Consider the following 21,775-nt stretch of genomic DNA (forward strand, 5'->3'; position numbering starts at 1 on the left):
TTTTTTTCTGGACCTAAGTATCCTTGGATAAAAGAGAAAACAAACAAACAATAATCACAGCAATGCAGTTGTCATGTTAGTAAACTGTAAAATTCAATACCTACTATTTAAACTATTTTCTGTACAATTTAAAATTTAACTACAATTGGGTTACCTAACTGCACTATTCAACATGTATTATACAAATTAGCTACCATGTTCAGAAATTTATTCTTACAAAGAAACTGGACAACTGCTTAGCGTAGAAGAAAGGCAGAATATTTGAAGTTAAATTCCCATTTCTGATTATTTTCTTCCTACATTTTGAGGAGGGAGAGGAGACAGGATGGAGAGAGACAAGATGAAGGGAGGCAGGATGGGGAAGTACTGGCATCAAGATGGAAATTGTTAACTAAAAGAAAAATTAATTAACCAGGTTTATATGGAAAAAGAAGAGCTTTATTTCTCACAAAGGGTAGCAACCTAGGCAGCCATTCCAGCAGGTAGGGAGCACAGCCGCAGCCAGAAGCCAGGCTCTTGTGCTTCAAAGAAAAGACAAAAGCTGGGGGGAAGGGGGGAGGAGTAAAATTCTACCTATTGGGTACAATGCACACTATTTGGGTAATGGCACACTAAATGCCCCGACTTAAGTATTATAAAAGGTATCTATGTAACAAAAACATTTGTAGCCCCTTAATATTTTGAAATTTTAAAAAAAGCAATAGGATTTCAGGTGGTCAAAGGTACATATTTAACAAGCTATAGGAGGAGTTATGAATATTCATGAAGGGAAATCATAAGCCTGTAATTGTACTTTATCTCTTCCATCCTGTCATGGCTGGGAATTCAGTTTTAAGGTGTTTCTGGGGTCCTCCTGGCTGACAGTGGCCCATTCAGTTAGCAGAGAGCTTAGGATTTTATTTTTGGTTCACAGTCAAGAGACTAGAATGATTCTGTTCCTGGTTCTAATTTTGTGATCCTGGGCAACGCACTTAATCTTCCAGAGTTTCAGTCTACTCAACTGTAGAGTTAGGGACTCAGTAAAATGATGTGTAAGATTCTCTGCTTCTAAGTGTTCTTGATCAATAAAGGTGAAATAATCAGAGGAAGAGAGTCCTCGGACTGAATGAGGATAATATTCATTCCCATGGCAAGACTGAGGGGCAGAATAGGTAGTCTTCAACTGGCCTACCACTGAGCATTTTGCTCATGGGACTGGCTCTAAATAGGTAGCATGTATATAAGATTCTACTTCCACCTAGTTAAGATATTTTGTAATTTCAGCCTCCAGAGTTTTGTCCAGGAACCAAAACAAAGGTGTATAAAGCTTATCTTCTAATGAGTCCTCTAACCTAGGAACTCAAAGCTCCTTTCTTATCTACTAGAAGAGCTGATTCATATGAAGTATATAAGAAATTTAAATTGTAACCACTCCTGAGATAATTTGGGTTTTTGTTAATGTAGCAATACAAGAGGCCCATTCTTTAAAAAAAGGAAGCAATAATAATTGATAGAATTTCAGGCAATGTCGGAGAGAGTTTAAGACTGGAGAAGTCCTGCTTCCTCCACAAACCACAGCCACAGTGATGTGATGATGAAGCTAGGTTGCAGTAACACACTGAAAGAATATGGAACTTTCAGCAATTTATGATAGAGAATTTCATATTTCTTCAGTATAATACTATTACCCAGCTTGATCATCAAGCTATAGCATCCACTGATGATCCTTGCCTGAATCAAGTATTAAATTGGAGGCTGCAAGATGGTGATCTGTCTGATTCTATCATTCCTTCTATAATGAATAGATTCCTCCCTATTCATTCATTCTTGAGAAATGCTATGGACTTGTGGGTTTCTTTTTTCACTAAATGCATTATTGTCAATTACCATTGTTATTCTTTTAGATCTTTAAATTGTTCCAAATCTTGCCAGTGGGCGACCTTTCATGGTGGCTCGTGTATGCTTTTGACACAACCTCACTAGTTTTTGTATGACTTCACTGCTTTCTGGCACAACAGGATGCTCCATGTTCACTACTATATTACCATCTCCAGATCTGGAGTCATGGTTCCTTTCAGTGGGGAAAGCATTTAGAAACTAAAATATGGAACACTGACATTGCTCACTGAATTCTATACTCCAGGGGGTTTCTCTTGGCTTCTGTCATTTTATATTTATATCTCCTTTCCCCTACAGTGAAAACTGTGTAACATCAATATACCCACCTACTTGCTCTATACTACAGTATAACAAAACAATCTCAGATTTCCAATACAAATTTTACCACTAACAATAAGCCCACCAAGTAAGTTTAAGATTTCTTTACAGCTCTTTTTGTCCTATGACTATATACAGTCATACATTGCTTAACGACAAGGATATGTTCTGAGAAATGCATTATTAGGCTTTTTCATTATTGGGCGAACATCATAGAGTACACTTACACAAACCTAAATGGTATAGCCTACTACATACCTAGGCTATATGGTATAGCCTGTTGCTCCTAGGCTACAAACCTGTACAGCATGTTACTGTACTGAATACTGTAGGCAACTGTAACAACATGGTAAGTATTTGTGTATCTAAACATGGAAAAGGTATAGGAAAAATATCATAGAAGAGAAAAAAAATGGTGCATTGCCATGAATGGAGCTTGTAGGACTGGAAGTTGCTCTGGGGGAGTCAGTGAGTGACTGGTGAGTGAATGTGAAGGCCTAGGACGTTACTGCACACTACTGTAGACCTTATAAATGCTGTACACTTAGACTACACTAAGTATCCTTAAAAATTTTTCTATACCCAAAGGAAAAAAGGTCATTCTGTAACAAAGGCACATGTACCCAAATGTTTATAGCAGCACAATTCACAATAGCAAAGATGTGGAAACAACCCAAATGCCCATCAATACATGATTGGATTAGTAAACTGTGGTATATGTATACCATGGAATATTACTCAGCTATAAGGAATGATGAAGATACGACATCTCTATGGTTCTCCTGGAGAGAGTTGGAACCCATTATATTAAGTGAAGTATCCCAAGAATGGAAAAACAAGCATCACATGTACTCACCAGAAAATTGGTTTCCCTGATCATCACCTAAATACAAATCTGGGAACGACACCAATGGACATCAGACTGAGGTGGGGGGTGGGGGAGGGGATGGGGGTATGCCTACACAATGAGTGCATTGCGCACCGTTTGGGGAGTGGTAACACTTGAAGGTGCTGACTCGGGGAAGGGGGGGGTGGGGAAAAATATGAAACTATTGTTTTTAACTTGCACTGTTCACTTAATAATTTATCATGAATAAAAAAAAAAAATTTTCTTTTTTCAATAACACATTAACCTTACTTTGCTGTAACATTTTTACTTTATAAATTCTTCAATTTTTTAACATTTTGACTTTCTTGTAATAACACTTAGCTTAAAACACATATTGTACAGCAGTACAAAAATACTTATACCCTATTCTATGAGCTTTTTTCTATTTCTCAAATTTTTTATTTTTTAGTTTTTAAACTTTTTTGTTAAAAACTAAGACACAAACACACACACATTAGCTTAGGTCTACCTTGTCTCACTGGAAGTTCTTCAAGAGCAATAGCACACAGGGAGCTGTCATATCCTGTGATAACAATACCTTCTGGAATACCTCTGGATGGACCTGCCTGACGTTGCTTTACAGTTAACATTTTTTTAGAAGTAGAAGGTATACACTCTAAAATAATGATAAAAAAGTATAGTATAACAAATACTAAGCCAGTAATATGGTCATTTATTATTATTACGAAGCATTATGTAATGTACATAATTACATATATTATACTTTCATACAACTGGCAGCACAGAAGGTTTGTTTACACCAGTATCACCACAAACATGTGGTGATGAATTGTGCTACAATGTTACAATGGCTATAGACAGTCACTAAGCAATAGGAATTTTTCAGCTCAATTACAATCTTATGGGACCACATCGTATATGTGGGCTATGGTTAACTGAAATGGCATTATGCAGTGCATGACTATATTCTAGTATGAATGTATACTTAGAATACTATGTTCAAATTTTACTAAAATAATTATTTTCTCTATGTGGTTATGTTATCAATTTTATATTGAGTTAGCCACAGTTGTTTCTGTGTATTTTCAAGTTGAAACAATTGAACTAATACCATATTTTAATCCAACAGAAGCCTGAAAAATGAAGCCTAAAATGAAGTATTCAACCAAGAAAATTTCCATAGCAAAGCTGAACAGCACAGCAAACAAAGCTTTGGTAAAATCTTACAAGCTGATAAGTAAGCATTTCTGATATTTTTCTATACTATTTTTTATCTGTTATCAAATCTTTATTATTTCAATGTTCATATAGGCAATCTTATCAAAAGCTACTAAGAATACAAGAACTGAAATCAAAAGAGATGTCTCATAAAGGTATAATACAGCCACAGCCTTTGGTTTTGAACAGACTATATTTAGCCAACTTTTGTTTATCTGATACATCATAGGACAAGACTAACTCAGATAATTTAACTCTGTGGGCCAGGCACGGTGGCTCATGCCTATAATCCTAGTATTCTGGGAGGCTGAGGTGGGAGGATTGCTCGAGGTCAGGAGTTTGAGATCAGCCTGAGCAAGAGAGAGACCCCATCTCTACTAAAAATAGAAAGCAATTATCTGGACAACTAAAAATATACAGAGAAAAAATTAGCCGGGCATGGTGGCACATGCCTGTAGTCCCAGCTACTCGGGAGGCTGAGGCAGGAGGATTGCTTGAGCCCAGGAGTTGGAAATTGCTGTAAGCTAGGCTGACACCACAGCACTCTAGCCTGGACAACAGAGCCAGACTCTGTCTCAAAAACAAACAAACAAACAAACAAACAAACAAAAAAACACCTCTGTGAACAGTGATAAACTTAAATATAGCTTTTTACATCAACCATTTCTCTCCCCCCCACATCTCCTACTACCAAATCCCCCAAACCTTTGCCCTAATTAACTAACAAAATTTTAAACTGATCCACTTTCATTCAACCAGTATTTATTATGACCTTTGGTGTACCAAGCATGTGGTTGTAACTTGTGACTATTGATAAAGGAGAGAATAGTAAGTGAAGATATTTGAACAATCTAGGGCTCAAATAAAGCAGAACCAACAAATGATGCTCAAGTCTATCCAGTTGCAAATTAAAAGAGTTTGAAATAAGACGAAAGGTAAATAAGGTCAGGTAACAGCTATTGTTCTGATATTAAAGGGCTGTCTTCCTCTTTGATCCTTAAAATTATCTATCCTGGGAAGTAATCTTGAAAATTTATACTCCAAATTCACATGGGAGTAGTAGTACAAAAGAATTAACAGAGCCATGGTGCACTGGAGAGAAGATGTAGGAGAAGGAGTGATGATGAGTACTGGCATATCCTTCCTTGTCTTTCATGCTCCTTTCCATTTCTTTTTTTTTTTTTTTTAAATAGTACACAAATTTGGAATTTTTTTTTTAACAGATTCAAAAAGCAATTGTACATGGCATTATCACTAAATAGTGTGCTAAATGTTCAAAACATCATATAAAATACATTTTACAATTTTTTTTTTTTTTTTTTTTTTTGAGACAGAGTCTCGCTTTGCTGCCCAGGCTAGAGTGAGTGCCATGGCATCAGCCTAGCTCACAGCAACCTCAAACTCCTGGGCTTAAGCGATCCTACCGCCTTAGCCTCCCGAGTAGCTGGGACTACAGGCATGTGCCACCATGCCCGGCTAATTTTTTCTATATATATTTTAGTTGGCCAGATAATTTCTTTCTATTTTTAGTAGAGACGGGGTCTCGCTCTTGCTCAGGCTGGTCTCGAACTCCTGACCTTGAGCCATCCACCCACCTCGGCCTCCCAGAGTGCTAGGATTACAGGCGTGAGCCACCGCGCCCGGCCTCCTTTCCATTTCTTGAAACATCTTTAAAGCTAGAAGAGAAAGCACTGCTAAAGAATATCATTGCTATCCCATTCTGTCCTCCCTGAGGCTCTGGCTCACCACACTGCTCTTTGGTAACCAGAGAAAACACTAATTTGACTGTGATTTCTAAATGGCCAGGAAATCATAGTTAAATTAGTCCTTTTATTGGCAGCTGAGTCAAAATGTTCTCTGCAGAAACAGTGACTCAGTGGAAGTCACCCTACATCGCTGAATTCCCTCTTAATAAATGCATTTTCTTTGTACTCCAGGAAATGTGGGCTCTCTACAGATACTGGAATGAGGGAGTAGCCCAGAGTTTATGCCAGAGTTGGAGTTGCTGGTGTTAATGCACAAATTAATATGTAAGCCCTTCCTTAAGGGTGCAGTGGCCCAGACTACTTATCTACATCATTTAGAAGATAGTGTTAATCTCCAAATAATTTATATGGCTTTAGAATCTATCACATTATTTTTATTATCCCTTAGCAGATCTTCCTTTCCAAGAATATTGGCTCAGTTTAATACTAGTAGTCCCTGAAAGGGGCGGACTTGCAAAAATAACAGGAAAATACCTAATCCCACAATTTCCCCAGTAACGGTTGCAGATCAATTCTATGAGTTCTCTCCCTAACAGGTACTCTTCAGGAGTTCTGTTTTGCACAACTTTTGAAAAGAGCTGAGTTAACAGAGAAGAGATGTAAATCTCTCTTTCAAAATTGTTTTCTGAGAATCTGCTTTTTACAGCCCAAAGAGATCCTGAGTGAATAGCAGGGTGCAAGCTCCAAGACTCAACCATATATCAAGGAAAGAGTCACATCCCTTATGATAATCCCTTCTCCAAGGAAAGGCAGAAGGGCCAACTCTTGGACTTTGACATCCTTGCAGTTTTTGTTATCCACCTGCCGCCACTAAGAAAGAAAGGAGTGGATGCAGCAGTTCCTCCACTATACCTTGCCATTTTTACAACCCCTTTTAAAAAGCCCCGATAGCTGGTTTTTGAGGCCAGCGCATTCTTCTTCTTTCTACCTCCATGCTGGTCCTTTTCCCCACCCCCACCAGGGGAAAGTAAACAAACCTTTTCTTTCTATCCTAATCTTTGTCTAGAGAAATCTTTCTCAAAACCCGAGTGCACCAGCATCTCCACCCTAACATCTGCTGGCCCGCACTGGGACTTTTCTCTGCCTCCACATGGGGAGAAGTCGCTTTTCTCTTCTATGAGGAGACTGTCTCATCCTCTCATTCTTCTACCTCCGGATGCGGAGCTGCATCAGTCTTGAAACTGCTTCCTTCTCTGAAATTCCTAGAACATCCCTTTCTGTGCCTTCAAACCGTTGAGAATTCAGTGAGTCTCCTGGTCTCTGGGAACTTTGGGAATGTTCATATACATAAAGTGGAGAGCGGTAGCTTTTCAGTTTGGTTTGGTTTGTCTTAGTCAAGGAAAAATACCTGGCGCTGGGTCTACCACTTGGGAGGTGGCAAGGAGGGACACTTCCTAACCATTCTTTCCCAAGGGGGGCAGTGCCCCCATCAGTCATCACCCAGACCCAGGGACGCCTGGCAACGGTGAAAACTTCAAGGTCACAATCTGAGTCAGAGTCTGGGAGTACCCATTCTCTAGCCCAGATCACTAGGTTTTGGTCTGACTCCAATTTTGGGGGATGCTCTCTCAGACTTCTGGCAACATGTGACAATCCCTAAAACATCCTTTTCTTTCTCCTAGTTGTCATGGGCAGCATCCAATAGGCTCCACCTAGGGACTTTCCACTGGGCTGTCTTCTTAAGAATTTGAAAACTTTGGAACTCACTGACTTCCAACCTAAACGCTTAGTCTTCTGTTGTAATACAGCTTGGCTACAATATAAGTTAGGTGACCAGGAAGTCTGGCCCAAGAATGAATCTCTAAATCATAACATCCTGTAACTTGATCCTATTGTTGCCAGCATGGCAAATGGTCTGAAGTTCCCTACGTGCAGGCCATCTTTGAACTCGCTAAATATCCCATTCTCCATCCTACCTGTCACATGATACTTCTACTTCCCTACCCTCTTCTTCTGACTTAGATGACATTCCTCTCTCAGCTCCCCCTACTGTCCCTACTTACCAGCATTCTTCTTTGGCGCTGCTGCCTCCCCCTTTAACTTCACCCACCGCCTTCACTGCCCTCTACTTCTCCCCTTCCTTCTTCTTCTCCACCTCCACCCCTCTCTCCTGGCCACTCCTGCTCTTGCTGCCATTCCAAAACCCCGCCCCACCTGTGCCCCAGCTCCCTCTCTGGGAAGTTGCTGGCACTGAAGGCATTCTCAGAGTCCATGTCCTTTTTCTATGTTTGATCTGTTTCAAATAGAGGTCAAACTGGACAGCTTCTTGGCTGATCCCTCAAAGTTCTCTAAGGAATTCGAATACCTCACTCTTTCCTATGACCTGTCATGGAGAGATGTCCATGTAATTTGCTCCACTTGTACTACTACTGAGGAAAGAGTTCATATTTGGTCTAAGGCTAGGGAATGCTACGCAGATGATCTTAATTGAAGGCAGCATGAAGCTTATGTGGTCAGCTCCATGGTGGTCCCAGAACAAGACCCAAATTGGGATTACCAACAGGAGTCTCCTCATGGGGAGCTGTGAGACCATATGCTTTCCTGTCTCCTAGAGGGGATGAAGAGGGCCACTGCTAAACCTGTAAATTATGATAAAGTTAAAGAAATTACTCAGTACCAGGATGAAAACCCAGCTCTTTTCCTTTCACAACTACCCAAGACATATTGCCTCTTTACTAATTTAGATCTTAATACCAGGGAGGGAAAAACTATCTTAGCCATGCCCTTCATCTCTCAATTAACCTCCAATATTCGGGGTAAACTCCAAAAGCTTGAGAAGGGGCCTCATACCCGACAAGCATAACTTTTAGACCTGGCTTTCAAGGTCTTTAATAACCGAGATGAGGAAAGGAGAGAGGAAAAAAGGCAAAGGGACCAGCAACAGGCCCTAGAGCAGAAGGAAGCTTTCAAATGGTGGCTACCACTGTAGGAGAAATTTTTCGGAGACAGAGAGGACACCCTGGAGGCTCAGGCAAGAAGACACGAGGACGACAGCCTGGTGTGGCAACTGCACCCTGCTTTACCTGCAACTAGCTAGGGCACTGGAGAAAGGAGTGCCCCAGGAAGCGGGTTCCACCAGGATCTTGCCCCAACTGTAAAGGAATGGCACTGGAAGAGTTAGTGTCCCCTTCTTAAGATGGGAGATTACACTTTCTCTGCAGATCCAGTGAACCCCCCTGTTCAGGCTCCCTCCATGCCCACAGACCTTCTGGGACTGCTTCAGTCCTACTGATGACCCCCAGCTCTGGATTTGGCTCCACTTCACTATATCAAAATGGCCAAGCCTAGGGTAATTCTCTCTGTAGCAGGTAAGCAAATTAAATTTTTACTGGACACAGGGGCCACTTACTCTGCTCTCCCTGAATTTCCAGGACCCCCATTTTCCTCTCCTATCTCTATCATCTAAGTGGAAGGTAAAATACAAACCCCGCTGCATACTTCACCTCTCTGTTACTCACTACAAGATCAAGTTTTTACACATTGCTTTCTGGTGCTTCCCAATTGCCCCACCCCACTGTTGGGAAGAGACATGATGGTATTAGGCACCCAACTCCTTTTGACTTCTCCGGTTCCTTTCCTTGGCTTTTTAGGAAAAGCATTATCAGATCCTCCTCAGAGCCTCCCTATGTCTGTTCCTGTTGAGGTATCTTAAAAGGTGCCCCCTGAGGTGTGCGACACCAGCACCTCAGGAAATGCACAACATAGACACCACATTTCTATCTCCCTCAAAGACCCTGCTCACTTACCCTGCAGGATTCAATACCCTCTTAAGCTAGATACCCTTAGAGGACTCAAGCCCCTAAGTTTCTACAGTCTGGCCTCCTTCACCTTACCAACTCTTCCTATAATATCCCTATCCTTCCAGTGAGGAAGCCTGACAGTTCCTACCGCCTGGTCCAGGACCTATGCATTATTAATGAAGCTGTTGTCCCCCTACATCCAGTAGTCCCCAATCCTTACACTCTGCTTAGTACTGTACCACCTGATACACAGGTTTTCACTGTCCCTGACCTCAAAGATGCCTTCTTCACTATACCTCTCTCTCCTGACTCCCAAGACCTATTTGCTTTCACCTGAACCGACCCTGACACATATCATTCACAATAGCCCACATGGACATCTTTGCCCCAGGGGTTCCAAGATAGCCCCCACCTCTTTGGATGGGCTTTCACCCAGGACCTGTATACACTTTCTCTACCTGGCAGCTCACTTTTCCAGTATGTTGATGATCTCCTCCTTTGCAATCCTGATCATTCTGCTTCACTTCATAATATTATCACTCTCCTCACACATTTAGCACATAAAGGATATGGGGTTTCAACAGGAAAGGCTCAGATTAATCAACCCATAGTCACTTACTTGGGGTTCCAGTTTTCTCCAGGAAGGCAAGCTATTACCACCCAGCGCAAACAACTTATTTCCTCTATGGATTCCCTGGGAGCCAAAAGGGATCTGAGAGCTTTTGGGGGGTTAACAGGCTATTTTTGTATATGGGTTCCCCAATATGGGTTCATTGCTAAGCCCTTATATGAGGCCCTTCAAGGCCCAGAATAGGAATCTTTAGATTGGAAGTCCCCTCTCCTGCAAGCCTTTAAGGGCCTGAATGCTACACTTGGAGAAGCCCCCACTCTGGCCCCTCCTAACCTTAGCAAGCCTTTCTATCTGTATATGCATGAATATGGGGACAGTTGCTCTTGGAGTATTAGGACAAAATTCACGACCTAATTTCAAGGCTGTCACTTATTTCTCTTAAGAATTTGGATAATACTGCTAAGGGATGGACATCCTAAGAGCCCTGGAAGCCACAGCCCTCCTTGTCCAAGAAGCTAACAAACAGACTTATGGACAGCCAACTCAGTTTTATACCTCTTATTAGGTTCTCAATGTCTTAAATAACAGAGCTCATCACTTCCTAACCTCTAGCTGTATTACTCAGTACCAAAACTTACTTATAAATAATTCTTCTATTATTCTTCTCCTGTGTTTAGCCTTAAACCCTGCTACCCTGCTTCCCATTTCTCCTGAGTCCCCATAACACTCCTGCCTAGAAATCTTGGAGGAATCTACTGCAGTTAGACCAGACCCCTCTAATTCCCCACTACCTTGCCGAGATCATAGTTGGTACATTGATGGGAGTAGCTGTTTGAGATGGCTACCACAAGGCAGGATACACTATTGTCACCACTACTCACACAGTAGAGAGTGCTCCTCTAACATCTGGCACCTCCACTCAAAAGGCAGAGCTAATCGCCATGATTAGGGCCTTACAATTAGATAAAGATCAAAGACTAAACATCTACACTGACTCTAAGTATGCCTATCATATTATGCACTCTCACGCAGCTATCTGGAAAGAACAAGGACTTCTCACTGCACAAGGCACTTCTGTCAAACATGCCAATCTCATCATACAACTCATACAGGCAGCTCAGTTACCTAAACAAATAGCTGTTATCCACTACAAGGCTGCCCCTTTCAGTATCCCGTTATCCTGGAGGATACATTCCAAGACTCCCAGTGGATGCCTGAAACCATAGATAGTACTAAACACTATATATACTATGTTTTTTCATACACATACATACCTATGATCAAGTTTAATTTATAAATTAGACACAGTAAGAGATTAACAATAAATAAAACAATTATAATATACTTTAATAAAAGTTATGTAACTGCCTTTCATTGTCTTGCTCAAAACTCATGTTGAAATTTAATTGCAATGTGACAAGAGGTAGGACCTTTAAGATGTGATTAGATCACAAGGGCTCTGCCCTCGTGAATGAATGAATGCCATTATCACAGGAGTGGGTTCCTATAAAAGGATGAAGTTTGACCCCCATCCTTTCTCTGTCTTGCACATTCTCTTGACTTATGATGCTTTCAGCCATATTAAGACACAGCAAGAAGGTCCTCACCAGATGCAGCCCCTTAATCTTGGACTTGCCAGCCTCCAGAGTTGTGAACCAAATAAATCTCTTTTCTTTAGAAATTACCCAGCCTGTGGTATTCTTTTACGGTAGAAGAAAATGGACTATATTTTAGGTTAGGGTAGTTGTAGGTCATCCAGGTAGAGATGTCCAGAATTCAGGAGGATATACACAGAAATAGATAGAGATGCTTCAAGGTATGAGAGTCAAAATGCCCTGTGGAGAAAAAGCAACAGTTAGGAAGCTCAGGAGAAAAACTGAAGATAGAGTTACAGTTTGTGGCAGTTTGGGGAGTCATCAGCCTCTAAAAAGGTAATTGAAGTCATTGGAACAAGCAAGGCTGCTCAAAAACAAACTTTAGAGCAAGGGGAGAAGGCAAAAGACAAAACCTTGGGGAATACCAACATTTTAGGAGCAGGTAAAGGAAGAAATAACAGAGACTGAGGTAAACTGATCAAAGAGAAATAAGGAGAACCAAAGAGGACTGATGATATGGCAATAAGGGAAGAGGGGTTCAAAGAAGGAAGAGGGTCCAAGAGTAAAATGACACAGATCAAGGGTAGTAAGCAGTGAGAAGAGACCTTGGCAAAATAGGTGTTTGTGGAAGAAATGAAAAGTGAAGTAATTTACTTCTGTAGTTCCTGTCAGCCATAGTCTGGTTCTCTGAGTGGCAGTGTCAATGTAAGTTCAGCACTTGATCTTGAGGCCATATCAGAAGAAAGAGAACAAGTGGTTTGAATAGAAGGCAAGAGAAGTTTTATTACTTGGTCTGCAAAACAGGAAAAACCTTTAAGAAGATTGTTAGTCATGAGGGGTCCACCCTCATGAATAGATTCTTGATGTTATCATGGAAGGGGTTAGTTATCACAAGACTGGGTTTGTTTTAAAAGCAAGTTCGCCCAATTTCTTCGACCTATCTTGTGGGCTTATTTCTGCCTTCTACCCTTCTGCTAAAAGATGACCTTCACTAGATGCCAGCACCATGCTCTTGGATTTGCCAGCCTCCTGAACTGTGAGAAATATGTTTCTTTTCTTTATAAATTACCCAGTCAGTGATATTCTGTCATAGCAGTAGAAAACAGACTAAGACAACTGTTAATAAAGTATTGTATTAAATTAGTTGTTAGGAGAACAAGAACAATGCTGGCTTTGGTACTAGTTAGCTTTGTAAATTATGTTTGTAATTGTAAAGGCAGTAGTAAATATATGTGAGATACTGTAGTTGGTGTCTCTGAATTATGAAGCAATGTTAGGGAGTTTGAGGGTAGATGCGAATATAATTAAGTGGTCTTCACCTGTTCAGATAGTTGAAGATACTTAAAGGTAGCTGCCCAACTGAATTAGAGAGTAAGATACGGAGAACTCAAAATAGTAGCTAATACAAGTTTATTCCATTTGACTTTGAAAAGCATTATTTTAGGAAAACAAATATTCTGGAGAATTAAAAGAAATCATAGAATAGATCCCAAAGTCAGAGAAAATTATTTTCTTTTATGAATTACTGTGAATTAAAATTTGACTATATTGTATAAATTCGTTGATAATTCATTTAGTATAATGTTAAAAGTTGAGATTCTATAACTCATGTTACAATTTTCTTTTCTAACTCTGAAAGCCTTTTTTTTTTGAGACAGAGTCTCGCTTTATTGCCCAGGCTAGAGTGAGTGCCGTGGCGTCAGCCTAGCTCACAGCAACCTCAGACTCCTGGGCTCAAGTGATCCTACTGCCTCGGCCTCAAGAGTGGCTGGGACTACAGGCATGCGCCACCATGCCCGGCTAATTTTTTATATTTTTATATATATATATATATATTTTAGTTGGCCAGATAATTTCTTTCTATTTTTAGTAGAGACGGGGTCTCACTCTTGCTCAGGCTGGTCTCGAACTCCTGACCTCGAGCGATCCACCCGCCTCGGCCTCCCAGAGTGCTAGGATTACAGGCGTGAGCCACCGCACCCGGCCTGAAAGCCTTTTTTAAATATCAAAGTAGCAAATTTAATTTTTTACTTGAAACTCAAATTTTTCTTCGCTAAATGAAATAAGAATTACTGAATAATTAATTTTTTTACTTTAAACTGATTTAATTTGAATCTGCATTTTGTTAGTCCCTCACATTGCTGTGTAGCACATTTTTAGATGGAGGTAAGTGGATGGTAGTGGAAAGAAAAGATTTGGTATTAGACACACCTCGGTCACAATTTCTCAGCAGCCCTGTAACCTTGAGCAAATGGCATGACTCCTGAGGGCCTCAGATAATTACCTGTTAAATGCAGATAATGATACCTACTTTGCAGAATTATTGTAAATGATTACATGAAGAAGTATGTAAAATCATTAGCATAGTGCTTGGCCCACTGTAGACACTCAGTAAATGTCAGTGTTAGGGTGGAGTGCTTGTGTAGAGGTATGTATGTGGGTTTGAGAAAAATTTCTCCAAAGATTGGGATAGAAGGAAGAAGTTTATTTAACTTTTCCAAAAGTGAGAAAGGGCCAAACATGAGAGAGGAAATGGAAAAGTGTGTTGACAGAGAGAATCAGGTATTTAGGAATTGTAAAAAGGGGAGGTGAAGATGATTTATGGTTGTAGCAAAATTAACAGAGTATTGTGAACGCTACATTCGCTCCTCTTTCCTTGTGGCAGGCAGATAATATCAGAAGTGGCTATCAGATGTCAAAGATCTTGTTTGCAATCTAGCCCTTAAGATATGATTTTGGGCAGGATCTGAGGCCTGGCATTTGCTCCCCTGCTGTCCATCCAGGGGCTTCTCAGAAACACCTTTAGGCTATAGAAACAGATTCTAAAGGCAGTTTTAGTCAATAGGTCTAGTAATTGTAAAAAAAGAAAAATTTATGTTTCTTTTTTGTCTGCTGGACTCCTTTTAGATGTTGTGAAAAAAACAGCTCTGCACAGTGCCTGTTAGCTAGGAGGAAAGAAAGAGAGAGAGCTCATAGGATTGATCTCTAGCTGCCACTAGAAAAGTACACAATTAGATATTTTCCTGTTATTTCAGTAAGGCCACCTTTACATTAAGTCAGGTTTGTAAAAAATTTTAAAAAAAAAATTGTTTTTTAGAGATGGGATCTTGCTGTCTTGCCCAGGCTGATCTCAAACTCCTGGCCTCAAGTGAGCCTTGCTCCTCAGCCTCCCAAGTCACTGGAATTACAGGCATGAGCCACCATGCCTGGCTTGGCAGTTATTTTAATGTCTATAGACTATAGCTATCCTTTCAAAATTATTAAAAAGTATATTCTAGATAAGTAGAAAAGATTGCAGATTTCATATGAATAAAAGTTCTCCCTCAGTTAGGCAAAGGTTTGTAACAGAGGGAATGGCCTGGGGGAAAAAAGGGGGCAAAAAGATTTTCTGTCTTTTTAAAACTTCCCCCACTCTTGGGAACTACAGCCTGGCCTGCAACCCTGTGGCAGGTTAAGTCTTTTGTTAAAACTCCCAGGTGGTGCAAGCCCCCCAGGTGGATGGCTGGCAGAATTCACAGGCTTTGTTTTTGGCAGAGATGGGACAATTAAAATAGTTAACCACAGTAATTGCCTGAAGCCAAGAACACTGCCTTTAAGAGCTCTGTGTTTCTGCCTATGTTCAGGAAATTTGGAATTTTGAGACTGTTAAGGTCTACCATATTTCCTCCTTTGTCAGCAAAGTAAACTCTCTTTCCTTCCTCCTTAAACTGCTTGTCCTCGTTCTGATTCAGCCTCGTGGACAAGTGGCAGAGCTTTCAGTAACAAGTTAACATATGTCAGATGCAGGTACACACTCTCTTATATGGAATTCTGAAAACATTTTTTTCTAAAGACCTAAAGTTTTCATAATTCATTTGGCAGCAAAATATGACCTGAACTCATTTTGTCAGGTAAATCCTGACCTGAACTTACATGAGGTCTTTATTGCATTTTGTGTAAAGTTCCCTGTGTTTCACTATAAAATTAACTAATATTTTACTATGGAGTACTGCCCCAGTCTCTCCTGGGGGCACACACATACAATATATGCTCTATATTACAATCCTGAAATCTAAAAACTATGAATTGTGAACACAACTGGCCCCAAAGGTTTATGATAAGATACTGTGAAGCTGAACTTGCTTTCTCGGTTTGCTACACTCAGGGTTTGTAAAAAAACAAAGGTAAATGGAATAAAACAGCCTCACAATTTGTTTAATTGTTTAGAATCCCAGCAGAAGACTGAAGAAGTTTGCCATTTGTACTTTATGAAGCTACGCTCTGGCCTCACCATAGAAAAGAGGGCTTGTTTATTTAGGAAAAAAACCACCAAAAGGCCTTCTTTAGGAAAGAACCCACCAAAAACAGGTAAGGAGAACTGTATGCTCCCTGGTAATAGCACTAGATATCTATTTGCATTCACTTACCACATTTAAGTATGTAATTTTTTTTGTCACCCAAATTTTCCTTCTGGGAAAGAGTAAGGATGACGAACTGTTTTCTAGCCATTTTAAAAAGGGCATATAAAGAGTTTTTAATAGCATGAGAGAAATGGTTATAATGTTAAGTGAAAACAGAGGATACAAAATTATATATAAATATGTTTACAATATTTTAAGTTATTTTTTTATTTAAAGGAAGTAAAGTACAATGTTAATAGTGGTTGCCTTATTGGTGTTGAGATGAGTTTTCTTCCTCTTGCTCTCCAACGGGTGTGCCCAACTGGGGTATAAGTGTGCCAGGAGGTCCCTTCAGACCATAGGGTGGCCAAAGCCCTAAGTCAGTCACCACTGTCAGCAAGCAGCCTCCTCTGGGAATCCTCACAGGGGCATTTGTGCAGGGTGGGGACTGACGGTCCACCTCTATCTCCACCCTGTCCTGCAGGCGGAAAAGAACGTCTGTCATTCACTGCCTATGGAGCGCAGTCTGATGTGGAGCATTTTGCCTTTGGTATGCCTGAGATCCAGAACCATACTAGAACACTTCAAGTTCCAAGTACCACAGGTGTGACTGGTCACAGGGTGGTGTGCGGGTGAAGTGGGAGCTAAGGCACAGGACCCTGGCAAGTGCTACTCCAGGTGGAAGCCCCAAGTCTGTGTCTTCACTTGTATTAGAAACTTCTGTCCATTTGCAGCTGATGTGTCCATTTAATGGTATCCAGACTAGGTGCGTGGTAGCTGTTCTAGCAATGCATGTACATTCTATAGTTAGCACTCCATCAATCCTCCCACGAGAACACTACATGGCCTTCCAGGGCCTTTGTGCAGGAGACTAGCACCTTTAATCCCATTCAGGTGTCACACCTCAGCCTCTGAGCTACGTGAAGCTTGTGCCAAAGACTTTCATCTATACAACAGCGATAAAGTGCAGCTCAAATTGTAAAAAAAAAAAATCCTTTGAGAAAGCATTTTTTTTTAAAGTTGCCAAAAGAATTGTTCCTTACACCAAGTTTTTTGAATTCTTAATGACAGGAATTTCACCTATTACAGAATCTTTTGCTTCCCTAAGCACATACAATGATCAGTCCGTTACTTTTGTTTTGGAGGATGGAAGTTATGAGATCTATATTGAAGACTTGAAAAAAGATCAAGAGAAAGGTAGACTATTTCCTTTTGTCTATAATGATATAATGATGACTAGTATTTTTACTTTAAATCTACCAAACCATAAACAATGGATTACCTTAAACATGGCAAACAGATCATGCTAACTCCAAGGTCTTGACAGTAAATGACTGAACATCACTATGTTGAGAAGGATTCAGAAGCGTAGTCAGGGTTCATCAGGGAAGAATGACGATATTGAGAAGTGGTATCTATTGTGAGGGGTGGAAGGAGGGACCATATGTAAATTACCCATTAGCTGTAAATTACCCACTGATCTTTCCAGCCTTATCAATATCACCAAAGTACAACCTTCAATAAATGAATATGTCAATGTTATGAACAATATTTTAATATTTTAACAACTGTGTTAAAGAATTCACCACAGTATGTTCATACATTTGAGACCTTTCTCAAAGCATAAAAGTTTTGCTTTTATTGATACATAATAAAAGGGGAGGATATTTTCTAACGTTATATGTATGTTGGAACTGAAAACTTTTGATAAAATTTTATTTCACCAAAGGAATTCTATACATTATCTTTCAGATAAGGTGTTACTGCGTTACTACGAGTCTCAGTGCTCCTCAAGTGAAGCAGGTAATTTGGAGGGCTGGGTAGCTGTAGGGGTTGAATTCTTAAATTTAGGGTAAAGATAAATCCAAAATCCACCACAGGAAAAGAAGACAGTCTCAGAGGTTCTCTCTAATCCAAGCTCATGGTGAAATTGTAGATTCTTAAGAGAGTTTACTCCATCCCATCCATTTTACAGTTTAATAGTTAGGATAAAGGTTTGGCTACATTTAATAGAGATCCAAAATAACAGTAGCTTAAGGTAGATAAACTTTATTTCTGTCTTTGCCAGGGCTGAAATAACAGTTCTGCTTAACAGGCTGTCCAAGAACCTAGCTTCTGTCTTGTGGCTCTGCCAACATGCACGGTTCAAGATTACTTGCTACTATGACCATGTCCAGTCAGAAGAACAGAGAAAGATAGAAGCATACATGCTCTTTCCCCTTAAGGGCACAACCTGGAAGCTGTACCTGACACTTCCTCTCACCTCCCATGGTCAGAACTTAGACCTGTTGCTATACTTAGCCATAAGAAGGCAGGCTGGGAAACGTTCTATTATACTACAAGAAGAGGAGTTGGATATTGGGGGACAACTGTCAGTGGCTTTACATGCAGACAGGGATGCTGATGTCCAGAGAAGTGCCCATTAGAATCACAGTTCTCCAATTAGAAAGCATATAAGAAAACTAACTTATCTCCAGTTGAGAAGTACCCGCTACTTATCCAATCACTCTTTAGTTTCATTTGAGTACAAATATTTCCAAGACACCTTTTGGTGAATGAAATAGTTATTTTAGACTCTTTTCCTGGGTGTTAAATTCATTTAAATAAAGATGAGTTACAATTCTTAACTTTATCATTTGCAATTTCTTAATTGTAAGGTGACAGTGTCGATGGTAAGATGTTGATGGTAAACCTGGGTCTCTCGAAAGACCACTGGCTGCATGCCAACAACAAGGAGCACTCTGTGGAGGTAACAGAAATATGATTCTATAACTGTCATGATTGATTCCACTCATTTGTGTAGATTTGAGTGTTGGGGTATTTTGCAGGACTTTGTGCTATTGTACATAAAATACAATCAGATACTACTACTGACTTGCTTCTGGAATAGGGAGGGAAATGGCATGTACGGCCTTGCTACTGAAAGTCTGCTCTCTACCAGCAGCACCACGTCACCTGGGAGCTTGTCAGAAATGCAGAATTTCAGGATCCTCCAGAACTGAATCAGAATCAGCATTTTAGCAAATCTCCAGGAGATTCATATGTACATTAAAGTTTGAGAAGCACTGCTATATAGAATGATCTCAAATCCTTTCTATTCGGCTTTAGGAACTACTATGTTCTTCTGGGAAGTGTTTCTTTGTATAAATATAGTTTTCTTAAGCAAATATAAAAATAATTTCATACTCTGAGCCTGCTTAAGGGAGGGTCATAAAGATTTCCATGTGCTAAGATTTACAAGTAGCCTAACAATCTACATTACGAGCACAGGATTCTGATCATGGCATATTCTTCTTTAGTTAGTAAATAGCATTATTGTATTGGTCATAATGAATAATTATAAATATCTTGAGGAAAAAACAAGCCAAAGGTAGAGATAAGAAAGAAAACAGGAGAGTATAATATAGAACAGCAGTCCCCAACCTTTTTGGCACCAGGGACTGGTTTCATGAAGACAATTTTTCCACAGACGAGGGGGTGGGAGTCTGGGGGTGGGGCGATGGCAGAGCTCAGGCAGTGATGTGAGCGATGGGGAGGGGAGGGTCTGTAAATACAGATGAAGCCTTCGCTTTCTTGCCCCACCCCTGCTCCACTTACCTCCCGCTGTGCAGCCCTAGTTCCTAAGTTTCATGGAAGACAATTTTTCCATGGACAGGGGTCGGGGAGCAGGGGTCAGCAGAGCTCTGTGGCCAGTCCCTAACAGGCAGGCCGCAGACCAGTACAGGTCTGTGGCCTGGGGATTGGGGACCACAGCTATAGAAGATAAATTATACAAATATAGGGCCAGATGCAGTAGCTCATGCCTGTAATCCTAGCACTTTGGGAGGCTGAGGCAGGAGGATGACTTGAGGTCAAGAGTTTGAGAACAGCCTAAGCAAGAGTAAGACCCCGTCTCTACAAAAAATAGAAAAGTTATCTAAGTGTGGCAGTTCGCACCTGGAGTCCCACCTACTTGGGAGGCTGAGGTAGAAGGATCTTTTGAGCCCAGAAGTTTGAGGTGGTAAGTGAGCTATGATGATGCCAATGCACCCTAGCCCAGGTGACAGAGAAAGATTCTGCCTCAAAAAAAAATTATATAAATACACAAAATTATATAGCTAACTAACACAGTCATGTAAGGCGTTATTAACATAAACAATGGATGGTAACCAGCATCTTCCTTAGCAAAACACTACTAAGTGTATATAACAGAGTGTTTGGCATGTATAACTATACTCAATAATAAAATTTCACTCATACTTAGCTCTATTATATACCAAGTGCTGTGCTAAATGTTTTATAAATACTATCTCATTTAATTCTCATAGTAATTATAGGATGGAGTTAAGGTATTGGTCAGCTCTGTGGTGTAACAAACCATCCCCAAAACTTAGTTGCTCAAAATAATCATTTATATTATTCCTATGTCTGTGTGTACACTGGGGATTGACTGATCTAGAAAACTAGCTAGACTGAAAAACTGAGGCTGAGGCTTGAGAGGTAAAGCAACATGCCAACACAGTACATGTCAAAAGAGGGTACAAATCCAGAACTGCTGCATGCAGATCTGGTCATTCTAAGCCATACTGCCTCTCTAAGTTTTGATCATCAGTGAATCAAATCAAATCCACCCCTCACCCCTTTGGCCCTCTATTCACTTCTTCCTCCCTCCCCTCCCCTCCTCACTAAGCACGCTTGCTAGAGGTAACAACTCGAAAATAATTATTCCCCTCTAGTTTTTAACACAGGGTGGTAAAGTTGACTCTGAACTTGCCATTCACCTACTGATTGTGTTCTTTCTTGTTTCCTCAGCTCCATAAGTGTGAAAAACCATTGCCGGAGCAGGCCTTCTTTGTCCTTCATAAGAAGCCCTTCAAATGTGTTTCATTTGAATGTGTTTCATTTGAATGTAAGAACGATCCTGGAATGTTTATAGGTGTAAAGGATAATCAACTTGCTCTAATTAAAGTAGACTATTCTGAGAGTTTGAGCAGTGAGAATATCGTGTTTAAACTCTCTAAAACTTAATGTGATGGAAAGCAGTGGGTCTTCGATTGGGTAGCCCAAATGCCACCCACTGGAGAAGGAATGAGAGATAAAGAAAGATGGGCAACATGCAAGGGAAATGGAGAGTGTTTAGCATGCTGTGGAATGTTTTCCTTCTTATATAAAAATATTTTTTTCTTGTCCTTCAGTTCTGTTTTATATTTCCCTCTGTATAACTGCATATTCAATACAAGCATCAGTGTATTAAATAGAGTATTGGTAAAGAAACTGCCAACATACTAAAGAGATACAAGCCTAACTTTTACCTTTTTCTACTGTCAGCCCAGAAAGAACTTCACATTTAGAGCTGAGACCTCTGGGGAGAGTAACGGCAACAGATCAAGTCTCTTTTTAGACAGGGATCCATTTTAAAGAGCTACATAAAAAAATAATTTTCTCTGGTTCCAAACAATAGCTTAAACACTAGACCTGCTA

At 40.3% G+C, this 21,775-nt stretch overlaps 1 protein-coding gene across 1 annotated transcript; it reads left to right on the forward strand.

Moving 5' to 3' along the window:
* The first annotated feature begins 4,250 nt into the window (after positions 1–4,250).
* IL33 (interleukin 33) lies at positions 4,251–21,520 on the forward strand. Its single transcript, XM_069474199.1, has 7 exons — positions 4,251–4,283; positions 16,143–16,283; positions 16,800–16,919; positions 17,387–17,512; positions 18,068–18,118; positions 18,973–19,064; positions 21,107–21,520. Exons 2-7 carry the CDS (start codon positions 16,184–16,186, stop codon positions 21,320–21,322), a joined length of 705 nt encoding a protein of 234 aa, XP_069330300.1. The 5' UTR covers positions 4,251–4,283; positions 16,143–16,183; the 3' UTR covers positions 21,323–21,520.
* The last annotated feature ends 255 nt before the right edge of the window (positions 21,521–21,775 follow it).

The sequence above is a fragment of the Eulemur rufifrons genome, chromosome 7 (genome assembly GCF_041146395.1).
Source record: "Eulemur rufifrons isolate Redbay chromosome 7, OSU_ERuf_1, whole genome shotgun sequence".
NCBI classification, from domain to species: domain Eukaryota; kingdom Metazoa; phylum Chordata; class Mammalia; order Primates; family Lemuridae; genus Eulemur; species Eulemur rufifrons.